The sequence below is a fragment of the Rana temporaria genome, chromosome 1 (assembly GCF_905171775.1).
Source record: "Rana temporaria chromosome 1, aRanTem1.1, whole genome shotgun sequence".
Taxonomy (NCBI): Eukaryota; Metazoa; Chordata; class Amphibia; order Anura; family Ranidae; genus Rana; species Rana temporaria.
This window is the reverse complement of record NC_053489.1, coordinates 271,184,073-271,203,363: the sequence shown is the minus strand read 5'-3', so window position 1 is coordinate 271,203,363 and position 19,291 is coordinate 271,184,073. Positions and strand designations below refer to the sequence as shown.

Genomic DNA, 19,291 nt, shown 5'->3' with positions numbered 1-19,291 from the left:
ATGGATGGCGTAGGTTGCAAACAAATTATCATATTGTGAAAACGGTTTGATCAATCACTTAGCCGTGAACACGTCTGGTGGCAGCAGGGATAGCTGAACGTTTTGATATAAGATTTGTGTAGGTCGGCTTGAAAATGAGGGTGTGGTCGCAGTTTGCAAATCATGTGCTGATTTTTCATTTTTAGAAATCCCACACTCTAGCTCTCCCCATTCATTCCTATGGTAAAATTTTGCCGCAAAAATGACGATATTTCGCGAACGATTCGGCGAAACGTTCCACACAGTAATAGCCCACCGATCGGGAACAATCCGCACGATTCGATATATTACTCGTTTATGTAGTGTAAAAACTGTGGGAAGAGTTAGGGTGGCAAATTTGGCTATAATAAGAATAAGAATAACTAGAAAAGATACAATTTCTGGGGAAATTGTGCGGCGTGGTCTTGCCTCCACCAATACTCCTGACTGGAGACGGTGCCCCTGGAGATGTAAATGTGATCCAACCGTGTGTCGATCCAATTCGGTCCATTGCCCCATCAAAAACTGCTCCATCAAAAACTAGCCCATCAAAACTGCACCATCCTATTTGCCCCATCAAAAACTGGCTGCTATGGAGGGTTGCTATGGACTGGTTGCTATGGACAGGTTGCTATGGACAGGTTGCTATGGAGGGTTGCTATGGAGGGTTGCTATGGAGTGGTTGCTATGGAGTGGTTGCTATGGACTGGTTGCTATGGACTGGTTGCTATGGACTGGTTGCTATGGAGGGTTGCTATGGACTGATGGCTATGGATGGGTTGCTATGGACGGTTGCTATGGACTGGTTGCTATGGACTGGTTGCTATGGACTGGTTGCTATGGAGAGTTGCTATGGAGGGTTGCTATGGACAGTTGCTATGGACTGGTTGGTATGGACGGTTGCTTTGGAGTGGTTGCTATGGAGTGGTTGCTATGGAGTGGTTGCTAGGGACTGGTTGCTAGGGACTGGTTGCTAGGGACTGGTTGCTATGGACTGGTTGCTATGGACTGGTTGCTAGGGACTGGTTGCTATGGACGGTTGCTAGGGAGTGGTTGCTAGGGAGTGGTTGCTATGGACGGTTGCTAGGGACTGGTTGCTAGGGACTGGTTGCTAGGGACTGGTTGCTAGGGACTGGTTGCTATGGAGTGGTTGCTAGGGACTGGTTGCTAGGGACTGGTTGCTAGGGACTGGTTGCTAGGGACTGGTTGCTGTGGACTGGTTGCTAGGGACTGGTTGCTATGGACGGTTGCTAGGGACTGGTTGCTAGGGACTGGTTGCTATGGAGTGGTTGCTAGGGACTGGTTGCTAGGGACTGGTTGCTAGGGACTGGTTGCTATGGAGTGGTTGCTATGGAGTGGTTGCTATGGACTGGTTGCTATGGACTGGTTGCTATGCATGGTTGCTATATGCAGAGCATGCAGAAGTTACGCAGAGCCAAAAAAAACTGAGCCATATCACCTCACAGTGTGTGGGAGGAGCTATAGAAAGCCCTCACAGATGTGTGTATGAAAGATTTTACCTCAGCGTCTCCTAGGAAACCAATGTAAACATATGCAAGCAGCCTCTAACCAGGCGTCTCAAACTGGCGGCCCTCCAGCTGTTGCAAAACTATAAGTCCAATGAGGCATTGCAAGAATGACAGTTACCAGCATGACTCCCACAGGCAGAGGCATGATGGGACTTGTAGTTTTACAACAGCTGGAGGGCCACCAGTTTGAGACCCTTGCTACCAGAGGAAAGTTCCCTCAGCCTTGTGTGGGAGGAGCCAACTCACCTCACAACTGTTTGTGAGGTGTTATTAAACTCCTCAGCGTTTCCTAGGAAACCAATTGTTTGGTTTGCAGGCTCTCTGTAAACACAGCAGAAATTGAGGAATGTTTTTTGAATACTTGTCCTTCAAATTAAGGTATTTACCTCACAGAAAACACCTCACAACTACCTCACAACTGTGTGTATGAAGGTATTTACCTCACAGAAAACACCTCACAACTACCTCACAACTGTGTGTATGAAGGTATTTACCTCACAGAAAACACCTCACAACTACCTCACAACTGTGTGTATGAAGGTATTTACCTCACAGAACTCACCTCACAAAAAAACACCTCACAGAAAACACCTCACAACTGTGTGTATGAAGGTATTTACCTCACAGAAATCACCTCACAACTACCTCACAACTGTGTGTATGAAGGTATTTACCTCACAGAAAACACCTCACAACTACCTCACAACTGTGTGTATGAAAGTATTTACCTCACAGAACTCACCTCACAGAAAACACCTCACAACTGTGTGGGAGGAGCTATATAATCCCCTTACAGCTGTGAGGACTTTTAATTACCTCAGCGTCTCCTAGGAAACCAAATGTAAACATATGCAAACACACTCTAGGCAGATTCTCAGATTCTGGATTTATTTTTTAATATTTGTCCTTCAAATTGTTGTATTTTAAAAACTATAAATCGCACAGCGAATATCTTTATATTTTACGAATCACAAGACCCAGACCTACATTTTGATGTATAGTATGTCTCTGAAATAATAAAATTGAAGGCACAGTCGCAGTTTACAAATTCCAAAGCAGATTTTAGTTTTCTAAACCTTGACCTCCATTGACTTCCATTGAAATAATGGATGGCGTAGGTTGCAAACAAATTATCATATTGTGAAAACGGTTTGATCAATCACGTAGCCGTGAACACATCTGGTGGCAGCAGGGATAGCTGAACGTTTTGATATAAGATTTGTGTAGGTCGGCTTGAAAATGAGGGAGTGGTCGCAGTTTACAAATCATGTGCTGATTTTTCCGTTCCTGACATTCCACACTCTAGCTCTCCCCATTCATTCCTATGGGAAAATTTTGCCGCAAAAATGACGATATTTCGCGAACGATTCGGCGAAACGTCCCACAAGGTAATTGCCCACCGATCGGGAACAATCCGCACAATTCGATATATTACTCATCTATGTAGTGTAAAAACTGTGGGAGGAGTTAGGGGGGCAAATTTGGCTATAAGAATAATAATAACTAGAAAAGATACAATTTCTGGGGAAATTGTGCGGCGTGGTCTTGCCTCCACCAATACTCCTGACTGGAGACGGTGCCCCTGGAGATGTAAATGTGATCCAACAGTGTGTCGAGCCAGTTCGGTCCATTGCCCCATCAAAAACTGCTCCATTAAAAACTACCCCATCAAAACTGCACCATCCTATTTGCCCCATAAAAAACTGGTTGCTATGGAGGGTTGCTATGGACTGGTTGCTATGGACTGGTTGCTACGGAGTGGTTGCTACGGAGTGGTTGCTATGGAGTGGTTGCTATGGACTGGTTGCTATGGACTGGTTGCTATGGACTGGTTGCTATGGACTGGTTTCTATGGACTGATGGCTATGGACGGGTTGCTATGGACTGGTTGCTATGGACTGGTTGCTATGGACGGTTGCTCTGGATTGATTGCTATGGACTGGTTGCTATGGACTGGTTGGTATTGACGGTTGCTCTGGATTGGTTGCTATGGACTGGTTGCTATGGACTGGTTGCTATAGACGGTTGCTATGGAGTGGTTGCTATGGAGTGGTTGCTATGGACTGGTTGCTATGGACGGTTGCTATGGAATGGTTGCTATGGACAGTTGCTATGGAGTGGTTGCTAGAGACTGGTTGCCATGGACGGTTGCTATGGACTGGTTGCTATGGAGGGTTGCTATGGTCTGGTTGCTATGGACGGGTTCCTATGGACGGTTGCTATGGACGGTTGCTATGGACGGTTGCTATGGACCGGTTGCTATGGATGGGTTGCTATGGATGGGTTGCTATGGACTGGTTGCTATGGACGGTTGCTATGGACTGGTTGCTATGGACTGGTTGCTATGGACTGGTTGCTATGGACGGTTACTATGGACTGGTTGCTATGGACCGGTTGCTATGGACTGGTTGCTATGGACTGGTTGCTATGGACTGGTTGCTATGGACTGGTTGCTATGGACTGGTTGCTATGGACTGGTTGCTATGGTCTGGTTGCTATGGACTGGTTGCTATGGACTGGTTGCTATGGACTGGTTGCTATATGCAGAGCATGCAGAAGTTACGCAGAGCCAAAAAAAACTGAGCCATATCACCTCACAGTGTGTGGGAGGAGCTATAGAAAGCCCTCACAGATGTGTGTATGAAGGATTTTACCTCAGCGTCTCCTAGGAAACCAATGTAAACATATGCAAACACACTCGAGTCTCAAACTGGCGGCCCTCCAGCTGTTGCAAAACTACAAGTCCAATGAGGCATTGCAAGAATGACAGTTACCAGCATGACTCCCACAGGCAGAGGCATGATGGGACTTGTAGTTTTACAACAGCTGGAGGGCCACCAGTTTGAGACCCTTGCAAGCAGAGGAAAGTTCCCTTAGCCTTGTGTGGGAGGAGCCAACTCACCTCACAGCTGTTTGTGAGGTGTTATTAAACTCCTCAGCGTCTCCTAGGAAACCAATTGTTTGGTTTGCAGGCTCTCTGTAAACACAGCAGAAATTGAGGAATTTTTTTTTAATACTTGTCCTTCAAATTAAGGTATTTACCTCACAGAAAACACCTCACAACTACCTCACAACTGTGTGTATGAAGGTATTTACCTCACAGAAAACACCTCACAACTGCCTCACAACTGTGTGTATGAAGGTATTTACCTCACAGAAAACACCTCACAGCTACCTCACAACTGTGTGTATGAAGGTATTTACCTCACAGAAAACGCCTCACAACTACCTCACAACTGTGTGTATGAAGGTATTTACCTCACAGAAAACACCTCACAACTGCCTCACAACTGTGTGGGAGGAGCTATAGAATCCCCTTACAGCTGTGCGTGAGGAGTTTTTATTACCTCAGCGTCTCCTAGGAAACCAATGTAAACATAAGCATGCAGCCTCTAAGCAGAGACTCAGATCCTGGATTTTTCTTAAATACTTGTCCTATTCAAATGGTTGTATTTTAAAAACTATGAATCGTACAGCGAATATCTTTATATTTTACGAATCACAAGACCCAGACCTACATTTTGATGTATAGTATGTCTCTGAAATAATAAAATTGAAGGCACAGTCGCAGTTTACAAATTCCAAAGATGATTTTAGTTTTCTAAACCTTGACCTCCATTGACTTCCATTGAAATAATGGATGGCGTAGGTTGCAAACAAATTATCATATTGTGAAAACTGTTTGATCAATCACTTAGCCGTGAACACGTGTGGAGGCAGCAGGGATAGCTGAACGTTTTGATATAAGATTTGTGTAGGTCGGCTTGAAAATGAGGGTGTGGTCGCAGTTTGCAAATCATGTAATGATTTTTCATTTTTAGAAATCCCACACTCTACCGCTCCCCATTCATTCCTATGGGAAAATTTTGCCGCAAAAATTACAATATTTTGCGAACGATTCGGCGAAATTTTCCACACAGTAATAGCCCACCGATCGGGAACAATCCGCACGATTCGATATATTACTCGTCTATGTAGTGTAAAAACTGTGGGAGGAGTTAGGGGGGCAAATTTGGCTATAAGAATAATAATAATATATATGTGAGATAACAATAAGTGCTCTTGCTATGCAAGACCACTTAATAACTAGAAAAGATACAATTTCTGGGGAAATTGTGGGGCGTGGTCTTGCCTCCACCAATACTCCTGACTGGAGACGGTGCCCCTGGAGATGTAAATGTGATCCAACCGTGTGTCGATCCAATTCGGTCCATTGCCCCATCAAAAACTGCTCCATCAAAAACCACGCCCCCCTGATGACGTTAGGATAACGAAACGTACGTCGGAGGCAGACCTGGTCACGTGACGTCCCCCCTGCGCTGTGGAGTGTCGGTAAGGATCCATTGGTGGTGAGACAGCGGCGGCTTCCTCCCCCCTTTCCGAATCCCACAATTGAAACCGCAGATTGGCGGTGACAAGTCCGCAGCCTCAGTGCCGGGTGGGCACCCTTGGAAGTAAGAGGCCATTTGGCTGTTTTTATGTGTTTTTAATAAACGTTATTACGCTATTGGCTTTCTTCTCTTGCATAACGTATCCCATGTGGAGCTCCTGGATCTGTCTATTGGTTGTCCATATCCCTATGTGCGCAGGCACAATCCTGCAAAAGCTAGTTTGACCACTTTTTCATTAAACTGGTCAACTAGCTCTGGTAAGAGCAATTTAATATCAAGCACCTTGGGTGGAATTGAAGTTATATAGAGCGGTGGTGGCACTTTCTCTCCTTTTAAAGAAAATCACAACGAACATAGTGGACTGCAACAATTTCCTCTATTTTTTGGGATTTATATATTCACATTGATCACATTGGAACTTTCACGCTGTTTGTTTCTGAATGTGCAGCGCTGTCTGCAATATATGGGACTTTATATATATATTTATTTTTTATTGAATTATTTACCAGGGATTGTTAATTAATTGCCAATTCTATTTGGATTGGTTCACGGCACTATACAAATATTTGTATGGGCGTAGCGCCCTCTATTTTCTATTTTCCATCAAAAACTAGCCCATCAAAACTGCACCATCAAAACTGCACCATCCTATTTGCCCCATCAAAAACTGGCTGCTATGGAGGGTTGCTATGGACTGGTTGCTATGGACGGGTTGCTATGGAGTGGTTGCTATGGAGTGGTTGCTATGGAGTGGTTGCTACGGAGTGGTTGCTACGGACTGGGTGCTATGGACTGGTTGCTATGGAGGGTTGCTATGGACTGGTTGCTATGGAGGGTTGCTATGGACTGATGGCTATGGACTGGTTGCTATGGACGGGTTGTTATGGACGGTTGGTATGGACTGGTTGCTATGGACGGTTGCTATGGACTGGATGCTATGGAATGGTTGCTATGGAATGGTTGCTATGGACTGTTGCTATGGACTGTTGCTATGGACTGTTGCTATGGACTGGTTGCTATGGACGGTTGCTATGGACTGGTTGCTATGGACTGGTTGGTATGGACGGTTGCTATAGACTGGTTGCTATAGACGGTTGCTATGGACCGGTTGCTATAGACTGGTTGCTATAGACGGTTGCTATGGACCGGTTGCTATGGAGTGGTTGCTATGGAGTGGTTGCTATGGAGTGGTTTCTATGGACTGATGGCTATGGACGGTTGCTATGGACTGGTTGCTATGGAGTGGTTGCTATGGAGGGTTGCTATGGAGTGGTTGCTATGGAGGGTTGCTATGGAGGGTTGCTATGGACAGGTTGCTATGGAGTGGTTGCTATGGAGTGGTTGCTATGGACAGTTGCTATGGACTGGTTGCTATGGACTGGTTGCTTTGGACGGTTGCTTTGGACTGGTTGCTATAGACGGTTGCTATGGAGTGGTTGCTATGGAGGGTTGCTATGGACTGGTTGCTATGGACGGTTGCTAGGGACTGGTTGCTAGGGACTGGTTGCTATGGAGTGGTTGCTATGGAGGGTTGCTATGGAGTGGTTGCTATGGAGGGTTGCTATGGACAGGTTGCTATGGACTGCTTGCTATGGACTGGTTGCTATGGACTGGTTGCTATGGACTGGTTGCTATGGAGTGGTTACTATGGAGTGGTTGCTATGGAGAGTTGCTATGGAGGGTTGCTATGGAATGGTTGCTATGGACAGTTGCTATGGACTGGTTGCTATGGACTGGTTGCTATGGACTGGTTGCTTTGGACTGGTTGCTATGGAGTGGTTGCTATGGAGGGTTGCTATGGAGGGTTGCTATGGACGGTTGCTAGGGACGGTTGCTAGGGACTGGTTGCTAGGGACTGGTTGCTAGGGACTGGTTGCTAGGGACTGGTTGCTATGGACTGGTTGCTATGGACTGGTTGCTATGGACTGGTTGCTATATGCAGTGCATGCAGAAGTTACGCAGAGCCAAAAAAAACTGAGCCATATCACCTCACAGTGTGTGGGAGGAGCTATAGAAAGCCCTCACAGATGTGTGTATGAAGGATTTTACCTCAGCGTCTCCTAGGAAACCAATGTAAACATATGCAAACACACTCTACCAGGCATCTCAAACTGGCGGCCCTCCAGCTGTTGCAAAACTACAAGTCCAATGAGGCATTGCAAGAATGACAGTTACCAGCATGACTCCCACAGGCAGAGGCATGATGGGACTTGTAGTTTTACAACAGCTGGAGGGCCACCAGTTTGAGACCCTTGCTAGCAGAGGAAAGTTCCCTCAGCCTTGTGTGGGAGGAGCCAACTCACCTCACAACTGTTTGTGAGGTGTTATTAAACTCCTCAGCGTCTCCTAGGAAACCAATTGTTTGGTTTGCAGGCTCTCTGTAAACACAGCAGAAATTGAGGAATGTTTTTTGAATACTTGTCCTTCAAATTAAGGTATTTACCTCACAGAAAACACCTCACAACTACCTCACAACTGTGTGTATGAAGGTATTTACCTCACAGAAAACACCTCACAACTGCCTCACAACTGTGTGGGAGGAGCTATAGAATCCCCTTACAGCTGTGCGTGAGGAGTTTTTATTACCTCAGCGTCTCCTAGGAAACCAATGTAAACATAAGCATGCAGCCTCTAAGCAGAGACTCAGATCCTGGATTTTTCTTAAATACTTGTCCTATTCAAATGGTTGTATTTTAAAAACTATGAATCGTACAGCGAATATCTTTATATTTTACGAATCACAAGACCCAGACCTACATTTTGATGTATAGTATGTCTCTGAAATAATAAAATTGAAGGCACAGTCGCAGTTTACAAATTCCAAAGATGATTTTAGTTTTCTAAACGTTGACCTCCATTGAAATAATGGATGGCGTAGGTTGCAAACAAATTATCATATTGTGAAAACGGTTTGATCAATCACTTAGCCGTGAACACGTGTGGAGGCAGCAGGGATAGCTGAACGTTTTGATATAAGATTTGTGTAGGTCGGCTTGAAAATGAGGGTGTGGTCGCAGTTTGCAAATCATGTAATGATTTTTCATTTTTAGAAATCCCACACTCTACCGCTCCCCATTCATTCCTATGGGAAAATTTTGCCGCAAAAATTACAATATTTCGCGAACGATTCGGCGAAATTTTCCACACAGTAATAGCCCACCGATCGGGAACAATCCGCACGATTCGATATATTACTCGTCTATGTAGTGTAAAAACTGTGGGAGGAGTTAGGGGGGCAAATTTGGCTATAAGAATAATAATAATATATATGTGAGATAACAATAAGTGCTCTTGCTATGCAAGACCACTTAACTAGAAAAGATAAAATTTCTGGGGAAATTGTGCGGCGTGGTCTTGCCTCCACCAATACTCCTGACTGGAGACGGGGCCCCTGGAGATGTAAATGTGATCCAACCATGTGTCGATCCAGTTCGATCCATTGCCCCATCAAAATCTGCACCATCAAAACTGCACCATCAAAACTGCACCATCCTATTTGCCCCATCAAAAACTGGTTGCTATGGAGGGTTGCTATGGACTGATGGCTATGGACTGATGGCTATGGATGGGTTGCTATGGACTGGTTGCTATGGACTGGTTGCTATGGACTGGTTGCTATGGACTGGTTGCTATGGACTGGTTGCTATGGACTGGTTGCTATGGACTGGTTGCTATGGACTGGTGGCTATGGACCGGTGGCTATGGACCGGTTGCTATGGAATGGTTGCTATGGAATGGTTGCTATGGACAGTTGCTATGGACTGGTTGCTATGGACTGGTTGCTATGGACTGGTTGCTATGGACTGGTTGCTATGGACTGGTTGCTATGTATGGTTGCTATATGCAGAGCATGCAGAAGTTACGCAGAGCCAAAAAAACTGAGCCATATCACCTCACAGTGTGTGGGAGGAGCTATAGAAAGCCCTCACAGATGTGTGTATGAAGGTTTTTACCTCAGCGTCTCCTAGGAAACCAATGTAAACATATGCAAACACACTCTAGCAGAGGAAAGTTCCCTCAGCCTTGTATGGGAGGAGCCAACTCACCTCACAGCTGTTTGGGAGGTGTTATTAAACCCCTCAGCGTCTCCTAGGAAACCAATTGTTTGGTTTGCAGGCTCTCTGTAAACACAGCAGAAATTTAGGATTTTTTTTGAATACTTGTCCTTCAAATGAAGGTATTTACCTCACAACTACCTCACAACTGTGTGTATGAAGGTATTTACCTCACAGAAAACACCTCACAACTACCTCACAACTGTGTGTATGAAGGTATTTACCTCACAGAAAACACCTCACAACTACCTCACAACTGTGTGTATGAAGGTATTTACCTCACAAAAAACACCTCACAGAAAACACCTCACAACTGTGTGTATGAAGGTATTTACCTCACAGAAAACACCTCACAACTGCCTCACAACTGTATGTATGAAGGTATTTACCTCACAGAAAACACCTCACAACTGCCTCACAACTATGTATGAAGGTATTTACCTCACAGAAAACACCTCACAACTGCCTCACAACTATATGTATGAAGGTATTTACCTCACAGAAAACACCTCACAACTGCCTCACAACTGTGTGGGAGGAGCTATAGAATCCCCTTACAGCTGTGCGTGAGGAGTTTTAGTTACCTCAGCGTCTCCTAGGAAACCAATGTAAACATAAGCATGCAGCCTCTAAGCAGAGACTCAGATCCTGGATTTTTCTTAAATACTTGTCCTATTCAAATGGTTGTATTTTAAAAACTATAAATCGTACAGCGAATTTCTTTATATTTTACGAATCACAAGACCCAGGCCTACATTTTGATGTATAGTATGTCTCTGAAATAATAAAATTGAAGGCACAGTCGCAGTTTACAAATTCCAAAGCAGATTTTAGTTTTCTAAACTTTGACCTCCATTGACTTCCATTGAAATAATGGATGGCGTAGGTTGCAAACAAATTATCATATTGTGAAAACGGTTTGATCAATCACTTAGCCGTGAACACGTGTGGAGGCAGCAGGGATAGCTGAACGTTTTGATATAAGATTTGTGTAGGTCGGCTTGAAAATGAGGGAGTGGTCGCAGTTTACAAATCATGTCTTGATTTTTCAGTTTCTGACATTCCACACTGTACCTCTCCCCATTCATTCCTATGGGAAAATTTTGCCGCAAAAATGACGATATTTCGCGAACGATTCGGCGAAACGTTTCACAACGTAATAGCCCACCGATCGGGAACAATTAGTGTAAAAACTGTGGGAGGAGTTAGGGTGGCAAATTTGGCTATAATAAGAATAATAAGAATAATATATATGTGAGATAACAATAAGTGCTCTTGCTATGCAAGACCACTTAATAATATATATGTGAGATAACAATAAGTGCTCTTGCTATGCAAGACCACTTAATAAATAAGAAAACCCCCAAAAAATTTTTTTAAAGCGCCCCGTCCCGACGAGCTCACGCGCAGAAGCGAACGCATACGCGAGTAGCGCCCGCATATGAAAACTGTATTCAAACCACACAAGTGAGGTATCGCCGCGATCGTTAGAGCGAGAGCAATAATTATAGCCCTAGAGCTACTCTGTAGCTCAAAATATGCAACCTATATAATTTTTTAAACGTCGCCTATCGAGGTTTTTAAGGGTAAAAGTTTGACGCCATGCCACGAGCGGGCGCAATTTTAAAGCGTGACATATTGGGTATCATTTTACTCGGCGTAACATTATCTTTCACAATATATAAAAAAATTGGGCCAAATTTATTGTTGTCTTATTTTTTAATTCAAAAAAGTGAATTTTTTCCAAAAAAAGTGCGCTTGTAAGACCGCTGCGCAAATACTGTGTTACAAAATGTATTTCGGTGACTGTCATTTTATTCTCTAGGGTGTTAGAAAAAAAAAATATATAATAATTTTCTAGCAAAAAAAAATGTTTTAGTCTTGTAAACACCGAATCTGAAAAACACCTTCTGTCCTTAAAAGGTTAAGCGATTACAGTAACGCAGTGCCACAATGCAAAAAACAAAGGGGGTTAAACCTTTCAGGAGTGTAAACCTTGCAATCAGAAGTGTGAATTTTTTTTTTGTTTTCCCTTTTTATTTATTTTTTGTTATTAGCCACCATTCTGGCCTAGGCCTGGTCCTGCAGTCCCCTGGGGTACTTGCATCACATCTCCCAGGGAGCTGCAGGATTGGCACACATAGCGGCCAAGGGGTGAGACAGGTGTGCCAGGGGGCGGGTCTGGCATGCACTCCGAAGGCGCAGCCAGTTGAAAAGGACCAAGATGGTGATGTGGAACCTGCTTTGTGGCACCCAAACAGTGAATGGCAGCAGGCCAAAGTGGAATTCATCGTGTGGGTATGTGTTTTGAAGAGCACTACAGGTAACGTGGGAAAAAACAGGGAGGAGGGGAATTAAGTATCACCAAGTTGTACAATAATAATTACATAATAGAAATGCTGATAGAATGTGTTAAATTTAGGTAGAAAAACCTAAAACTGAAAATACCTTTTAAGTTTGGTTTGTTGTCATTCAGCTGAGCTTGTTTTTCTGCCTCGGATTCAGCTACATTTGCTTCATCTCCATTGTACTCATTGGGGTTTTCTGCATCGTCTTCCTGTTCATTCTGTTTTAAGTCTTAAAAAATAAGGAAATATCTTCAATCAAGCACCAATCAGACTTATTAAAAAGCAGAATCATGGCGTTTTCCCCATATGCAATGACTGATGATGCATTCATGCATGCGCATGTCAGATTTAGATATTTTCTTACAATACATGCATTTATTTTAATTTTATCTATTCATTTGTGTATAAAAAAAGAAAAGAAAAGAGTAGTAAAGTTGTGCAGTTTCTAGGTTTTCCAGGAAAACCTGTTTACATTGGAAAATACGCCTATGGTGGAATGATCAGAGGTAAAGCAGTTTGCACAGTGTCAATCCATTTATCACTTTTCTTGGGTGACTCCTAGGGATTGATTTACTAAAGGCAAATAGACTGTGCATTTTGCAAGTGCAGCTGCTCCAGAGCTTAGTAAATAAGCAAAAGCTCTGCTGACTTCCATTATCCAATCATGTGCAAGCAAAAAAAGTTTTTTCTCTACCTTGCACATGATTGGGCATTCTTTACAAAGTGAAACTTTACCTCATTTACCAAGTTTTGTGACATTCTGGACACACGCAGATTTTTTTGAACCAAGGTGCCAACAAATGCTGCACCCCTCCCCCCCACTCTGGCAAGTGGGTTTGCATCATCACTGGAAAGAGGGCTTGGAACCAGTCTTAGCTGGTATGCAGTTGCATTTGGAAGTAGAGGTCTGAGAGGGATGAAAGGGACCTTTCCTAAACTCAAGGATAGAAGACCTACTTGTAGAAGGGTGAGACTTATTGCCTGGGGGAGAAAAGTACTCTTTAAAAAACACAGGATTATCCTCGACAGGGGCTGTGAGTATCTTGTTAAGACAACTGTAGCATTATCCTAATGAAAGATTCCTGCAGATGTAAAGTGATTTGGAGTAAATATTTCTCCGCGTGAGGCTAGTCCATCTATAGGACAGGTTCCACAAGTAAGCAGACTGGAACAGAAGGGTTTTGACAATTTCAGGAACCCCAGACCTTGGGGTGAGCAAACTTGGGCTGCTGTAATGCCAAACAGGAGCATACAGCATCAATGAAAGGGCAGGTATGGTATCCTTAATGTGTTACTAAACCCACAAGAGTCAGTCCGTATATGCAGCATACCATGCTCGTTATACTCACTGTGGAACTTAAGGGGTTAATACTCTGCATTGTGTAAAAAGGCTGTTTTATCCTATACGCATAAATCCTTCCCCTCCTGGGGGAGTAGCCGACCTGCACATGTTCAATTGTGCCTTTTATGCTGGAGAGAACAGTTTATTTTTCTCAGAGCTAGCCAGGTCACATGATATTGACATCACACATGTGGGCATGTATACATGCTGAAGTGGAAATCTCCTCCTACCTGAACTCTCAGCACTGTAGAAACTGCCATTCATCATGCAACCATGGTATACAGATCATCCAAAAAGATTTATAGTGGGAATATTATTTTTAATGTAAAAAGATTTATAAGCTGTGGGAACTGTGAGGGGGCAGATTAACCATTTTCATATTACTGGGGTTAGTAACACTTTAAGTTCGGATGAAATTTCAGCCTAAGGCATCTCATCCTGCATTCTGTCTGGTTTCCTCAGAAAGGATGGGGGGGGGGGGTAATCTTCCTCATATGCTGCCTTTTCTGTTAGTGTGCCAGCCTCAAGCAATGACTCAGTAACTCAGTGTTTCTCAACTCCAGTCCTCAAGGCGCACCAACAGGTCATGTTTTCAGGATTTCCCTCAGATGAAATGGCTGTGGTAATTACTAAGGCAGTGAAACTGATTAAATCCCCTGTGCAAAATAATGGAAAGCCTGAAAACATGACCTGTTGGGGCGCCTTGAGGACTGGAGTTGAGAAACACTGCAGTAACTGAATGGGGCATGCTTGTGACCCCCTGGTATCAATAGCCTCTATAAGGCCTTAAAGTGGTTGTAAAGTCAGGATGATGAAACACTGCCATCCCCTCTGTTTTATCAAGAGCTATAGCACCGTGTGTCGTTTTTTTGTTTTATTATTCTAATTGTAAATACCTGATCTCAAAGCAATAACTTGTTGTTAGTGACATTCCTGTGCTCCATCTTCCTATGCAAAGAATGCAGAGGGAGGGGCTGAGATAACCCTCTGACATCAGCTGGCCAGCAGAGGAATGTCATCTGACCACTGAGATAAGGAATTTACAATTAGAGTTTTAAAAGAACAGACACCTAGTAGTTAAGAGCTTGATAAAACAGAGTGCTTGAAAGTCTATTTTTCAAAAAGGTATTTCAAATGACAAGGAAGAGCAGTAGGTGGGAGGGGCTGGAGGAGATCGCTCTCACACACAGGCATTAGAACCGACAAGTAGGGAGGGGGGGGGGAGACAGAGGAGAGAGCAGACAGCGTGATGACGGAGGCACGTAATCTGACCACACGGTTATCAGGTAGGTATTTCACATTATAGAAAATGGACAAATGACATGGCACAAGCACTGTGCCATTTAACATGCTTTAAAAGAAACAGGAGTTATATATTTTTGGGTTTTAAACCGCTTTAAAAATTTTACCCATGAAATCAAAAAATGTGGCAGAACACCCTTTTGATTAAAAGTAGGAAGGGCATGCGGTCAAATGGTCTCTGAAATGTCCAGAGGAAGGCGGAGAAATGATCCGAACAGAGGCTACCTGGACCCCGTGGAAATAAATTACTGTCCCCCTTGGAGTCTGAGCTAATGAGGCCATCTGAACATATTTTTCTTCCCCTTTGGATGTGCCATGTATGGTACAAAATATTTCCAGAAGTTGTCCCGTACAACTAAGAAATCCTTTATTTTTTGGAGACCAATGAGGGACACACAAAGTCTTATACTGTTAGGTTACACTGCCAACTACTGATGGTCTACTTGAACCACCTAGAGATGGTGGAACTAAAGGTGCACAGAAAGGCAAAAAAACAATGCCCTGGTTTGGGCAAAAGGCAGAAACTACCTTAGGCAAGAAGCCTAGACCTCAACATCAGTAAGGGTTCTTTGCCAGATAAGGCCACCAGTTCAGATACTCACCTCGCAGCACCTTATGAGTCAGAGACAAGACTAGGTTCAAATGGCAGTTTCTGAAGTGCAGAGGGAACCAGATTTAAAAATGTAAATCCCAATTCATTCACAAGGGAACAAAATTGGGGGAGCTACATGGAAGACTCCCTGTACAAAAGCCTTAATCAAGGAATTAGAGGTCAAGGGTTTCTGAAACAAGAAAGGCAAGGAAGAAGCCTGACCTTTGATGGTGCCGAGGGCCAACTGCTGCCTTCCATGTCCAATAAAAGATCTTGCAGGAAGCAGACCTCCTAGCTTTAAATGTCCCAGGAATCACAGACTCAAATGGCCTCATCTCAGAACCCAGGCTTCTACATCAATGCAGTTAAAGCATGAGTGCTCAACCACAGTTTTGAGCACCCATGAGTTAAAGCCTGTGACCATGAAGCAGGATGGTAATGGTCTCAGTCTTTGAGACACTAGATCAGAATGATTCCATAGATCCCACAGAACATCTACCAGTGATCTTACTAGGTATAAAAGGTACCAAATCTTAAACCGTACAAAGTGCCCATGGGATTTTTTTTTATGAGGTACGTCACAACAACAAGGTAAATGATTCAAAAGACTGATAAAGATCAACAGTAAAAATAATCTTTATATAGAGCACACAGTTGTAAAAACCAAGCAAATTTACTCTAACTGTAGCTACAAATGTCATATCCGATTCACAAATACTTGTATTCCACAGAACAGCTGAATGCTAAAATAAATTGCATCACAAATATGAACGCGTTTTGTGAATATTAAATCACTTTATCAAGAGTAGTTGCTACTGATATAACCACGTTTATGCGATTGAGATAGGGGACAGGTATTCCCAGACATAAGCCATTGATCAATATTGCCCTCTTTAATCATTCTTACATTAAATAAATCGTGTATTTGAATTATCAATTGGTATACTAAATGTTACCTATATGCTATTATATGTTGATTCAAAATGACACTGTAATGCATGGGTGCCCAACCAGTGGCCCAGGGGACACATGTGGCCCACGGAGCTCTCTAATGTGGCCCATGACCTCCTGCTCTGGGATGGCTGGTTGGCAAGCCCATATTGCAGGTTGCCGCCCTGCCATCCGAGAGCATCAGTGTTGTAAATGAAGCCGGTGGTAGAGGAAGCAAGCGGCTTTTCAGAAAGTGCACCACACCTGCAGGATATAATAGATGTCTATGGCAAAGTGCAGCAAACCGGCGGGAAAACAACAGGTACACTGCGCCGCAATAGACTGCAGACCATCAGTGTAAAATTAGCCTTAGGCCCCTTTCACATAATCGGTCGGACCCAATCGGACCCTCCATTCACCTCTATGGATATAAACAGACTTTTGTCCGTTTACACCTGTCTACCTCAAATCCGATCTGCTAAAAAAGAAACAAAAGTGGGAATTGGATCAGAGGGCCCATAGAGTAAATTGGGCTGTGTTTGCTTTGCATATGCAGACTGGACACAGACTTGTCATCTGTCCCACCCTGCTCATTGTGGCCCGCAACCAAGTCGCTTAAGTGGCCTGCTGCCTTCAAAAGGTTGGGCACCCCTGCTGTAATGGATGAAATTCTTTATTGTTCTGTATTCTGGTTATTTTAAAATACATTTTGGTGAGACTGCCATTTTAGGGTCTGGCATTTCTTTCCAGGAGAGCGTGAACCTAAGATTGGAGACTCTGATGTTTCTCCTGTGGAACAAAGACTCTAGCCTGTACAGTGTCCAGGACTAGCCACCCATACTACTCCAAATAAGTGGATTCCAGTGACCCATCTGAACGGATGCAACGTCTAAGCCATCATAGCTGTGTTGCTGAAAAGGCTCACCGACTGTTTCCTCAACAAAAAGTTATCCAAGTATTCCACAATGGTTACGCAATATGAGGGCAGCTGGACTAGTACTGGCACCAGCACTTTTGAAGAACACCTGAGGTGCAGAATGGCAGGGCCATAGTTTCTTTTTTTTTTAACTGCCAAAGAGGGATGGGTTTTTACCAAACTGAGGCTTGAGAGCCTTCCACTGAAAAAGATAGGTACTCTTGTTAAGGGTAGCGTTCTTGATAATGGTTTCAAGGGTAGGAGCTAAGAGACACTGTCCTTTGAAGGCTGTTCAAATCAGGTGCTTTTCAGACACAGGTCATGTAGTCCAGCACTTTAGCCAGTGTCTTCCACATGTGTGTACTCCAAAAGCCAGGCCGAGGGCAACCACACTCAAAGACACCAGCTCTATCTGCAGTATAGAGCAGAGTCTCTTGTAAAAAAAAAATTGAATAATAAAAAAATATGTTGCTAGTAAAATTTACACAAAAGAGCTAAAGAAAAGATGTTCATCCTCCTACGACACCAGTAAAAAAAACTGGGACACATTGATAGGAGGAATAATCCTGACTTGTATACAGCAGTGGTTCTCAACCTCAGTCCTCAAGTACCCTCAACCAGCCATGTTTTGGGAACTTCCCTTAGATAAAATGGACCTCATCAATACTATGTCATTGATATTTATATAAAGCAGCTGTGTAAAGCAAAGGAAAAACATGGCCCGTTGGGGGAAGTTGAGGACCGAGGTTGAGAACCCCTGGTCTACAATATTTTTGCTTGCCAATTTTCAATCCTCCTACTGTAAGGTGTTATAATGTAACATGAAGAGGCTGTAGCAAAAAAAGGACACAAAACACACACACACACACACACACACACAGAGATTTATAGTCCTCCAAAGGAAATCTACCTGAAGTTTCCAGGATCTTCCCAAAATGAATTAAATAGGACTTGAGTACCTACCTTTTTCATCTTCTTGTTGTCCATCTATGTTCATTAGATTTTCTCTCTCCACATCTTCATTCTCTTTATTGGTATCTTGGTCCTCAGCATCTTCTACTTTAGGCTCATCGTCCTCATCTGCTGCATTAACATTGTCAGGGTTGATTTGATTTCCTGGATCTTGTACAGGGTTGATTTGATTTCCTGGATCTTGTACAGGGTTGATTTGATTTCCTGGCTCTTGTACAGGGTTGATTTGATTTCCTGGCTCCTGTACAACATCTTTGTGGTCATCCTGCTTAGGATTCTGAAGAGCTGCACTGGGTTTCTTTTCATCAACATTCAGTTCCAAATCATTGGTTTCCTCTGAAAGAAAACAAATATAACATCATCATCATCAATACAAGAACTGTTAAGAATCCTGTAAATATAGTGGTATGGGGACTTTGGTTAGAGCTTTACTTATCTCTGGTATCTGCGCCCAAACTGAAATTGAGCTTGTTGTCTGACAGTTGTGTTTGACTGGTTGCACTTGGATTACGATTTTATTGTAATACTGTAAACTCTTATGCCTCGTACACATGACCATGTTTCCCGGCGACAGGAAAACTGGCATGAGAGCTTTGGTCGGGAATCCCGGCCCTGTGTATGCTCCATCGCAGTGTTTCCCATAGGAAAACTGCCGGATTAAAAACCGCCGGAAAAAAAGAGCTGGTTCTCCTTTTTCCCCCGGCAGTTTTCCTGACGGGAAAACTGCGATGGAGCATACACACGGCCGGGATTCCCAACCAAAAGCTCTCATGGCAGTTTTACCAACGGGAAAACCGGTCGTGTGTACGAGGCTTTAGAGATCCATCTTTCATTAAAAAGGGTCACTTAGAAGTAGTTAGGCAGGCCATACACTGTGCAAATGTATTTCCTGCAAC

At 43.5% G+C, this 19,291-nt stretch overlaps 1 protein-coding gene across 3 annotated transcripts in view; it reads right to left on the bottom strand.

Moving 5' to 3' along the window:
• The window catches only part of GOLM1 (golgi membrane protein 1), a 115,814-nt gene that overhangs the window by 13,963 nt on the left and 82,560 nt on the right, over positions 1–19,291 (bottom strand). For all 3 annotated transcript variants that reach the window (XM_040355512.1, XM_040355510.1, XM_040355511.1), the window contains 2 exons: positions 18,387–18,731; positions 12,442–12,570 (listed from right to left, as the gene is read on the bottom strand). In XM_040355512.1, the coding sequence (XP_040211446.1) occupies positions 12,442–12,570; positions 18,387–18,731 (474 nt within the window). The remainder of the gene's footprint in view (positions 1–12,441; positions 12,571–18,386; positions 18,732–19,291) is intronic.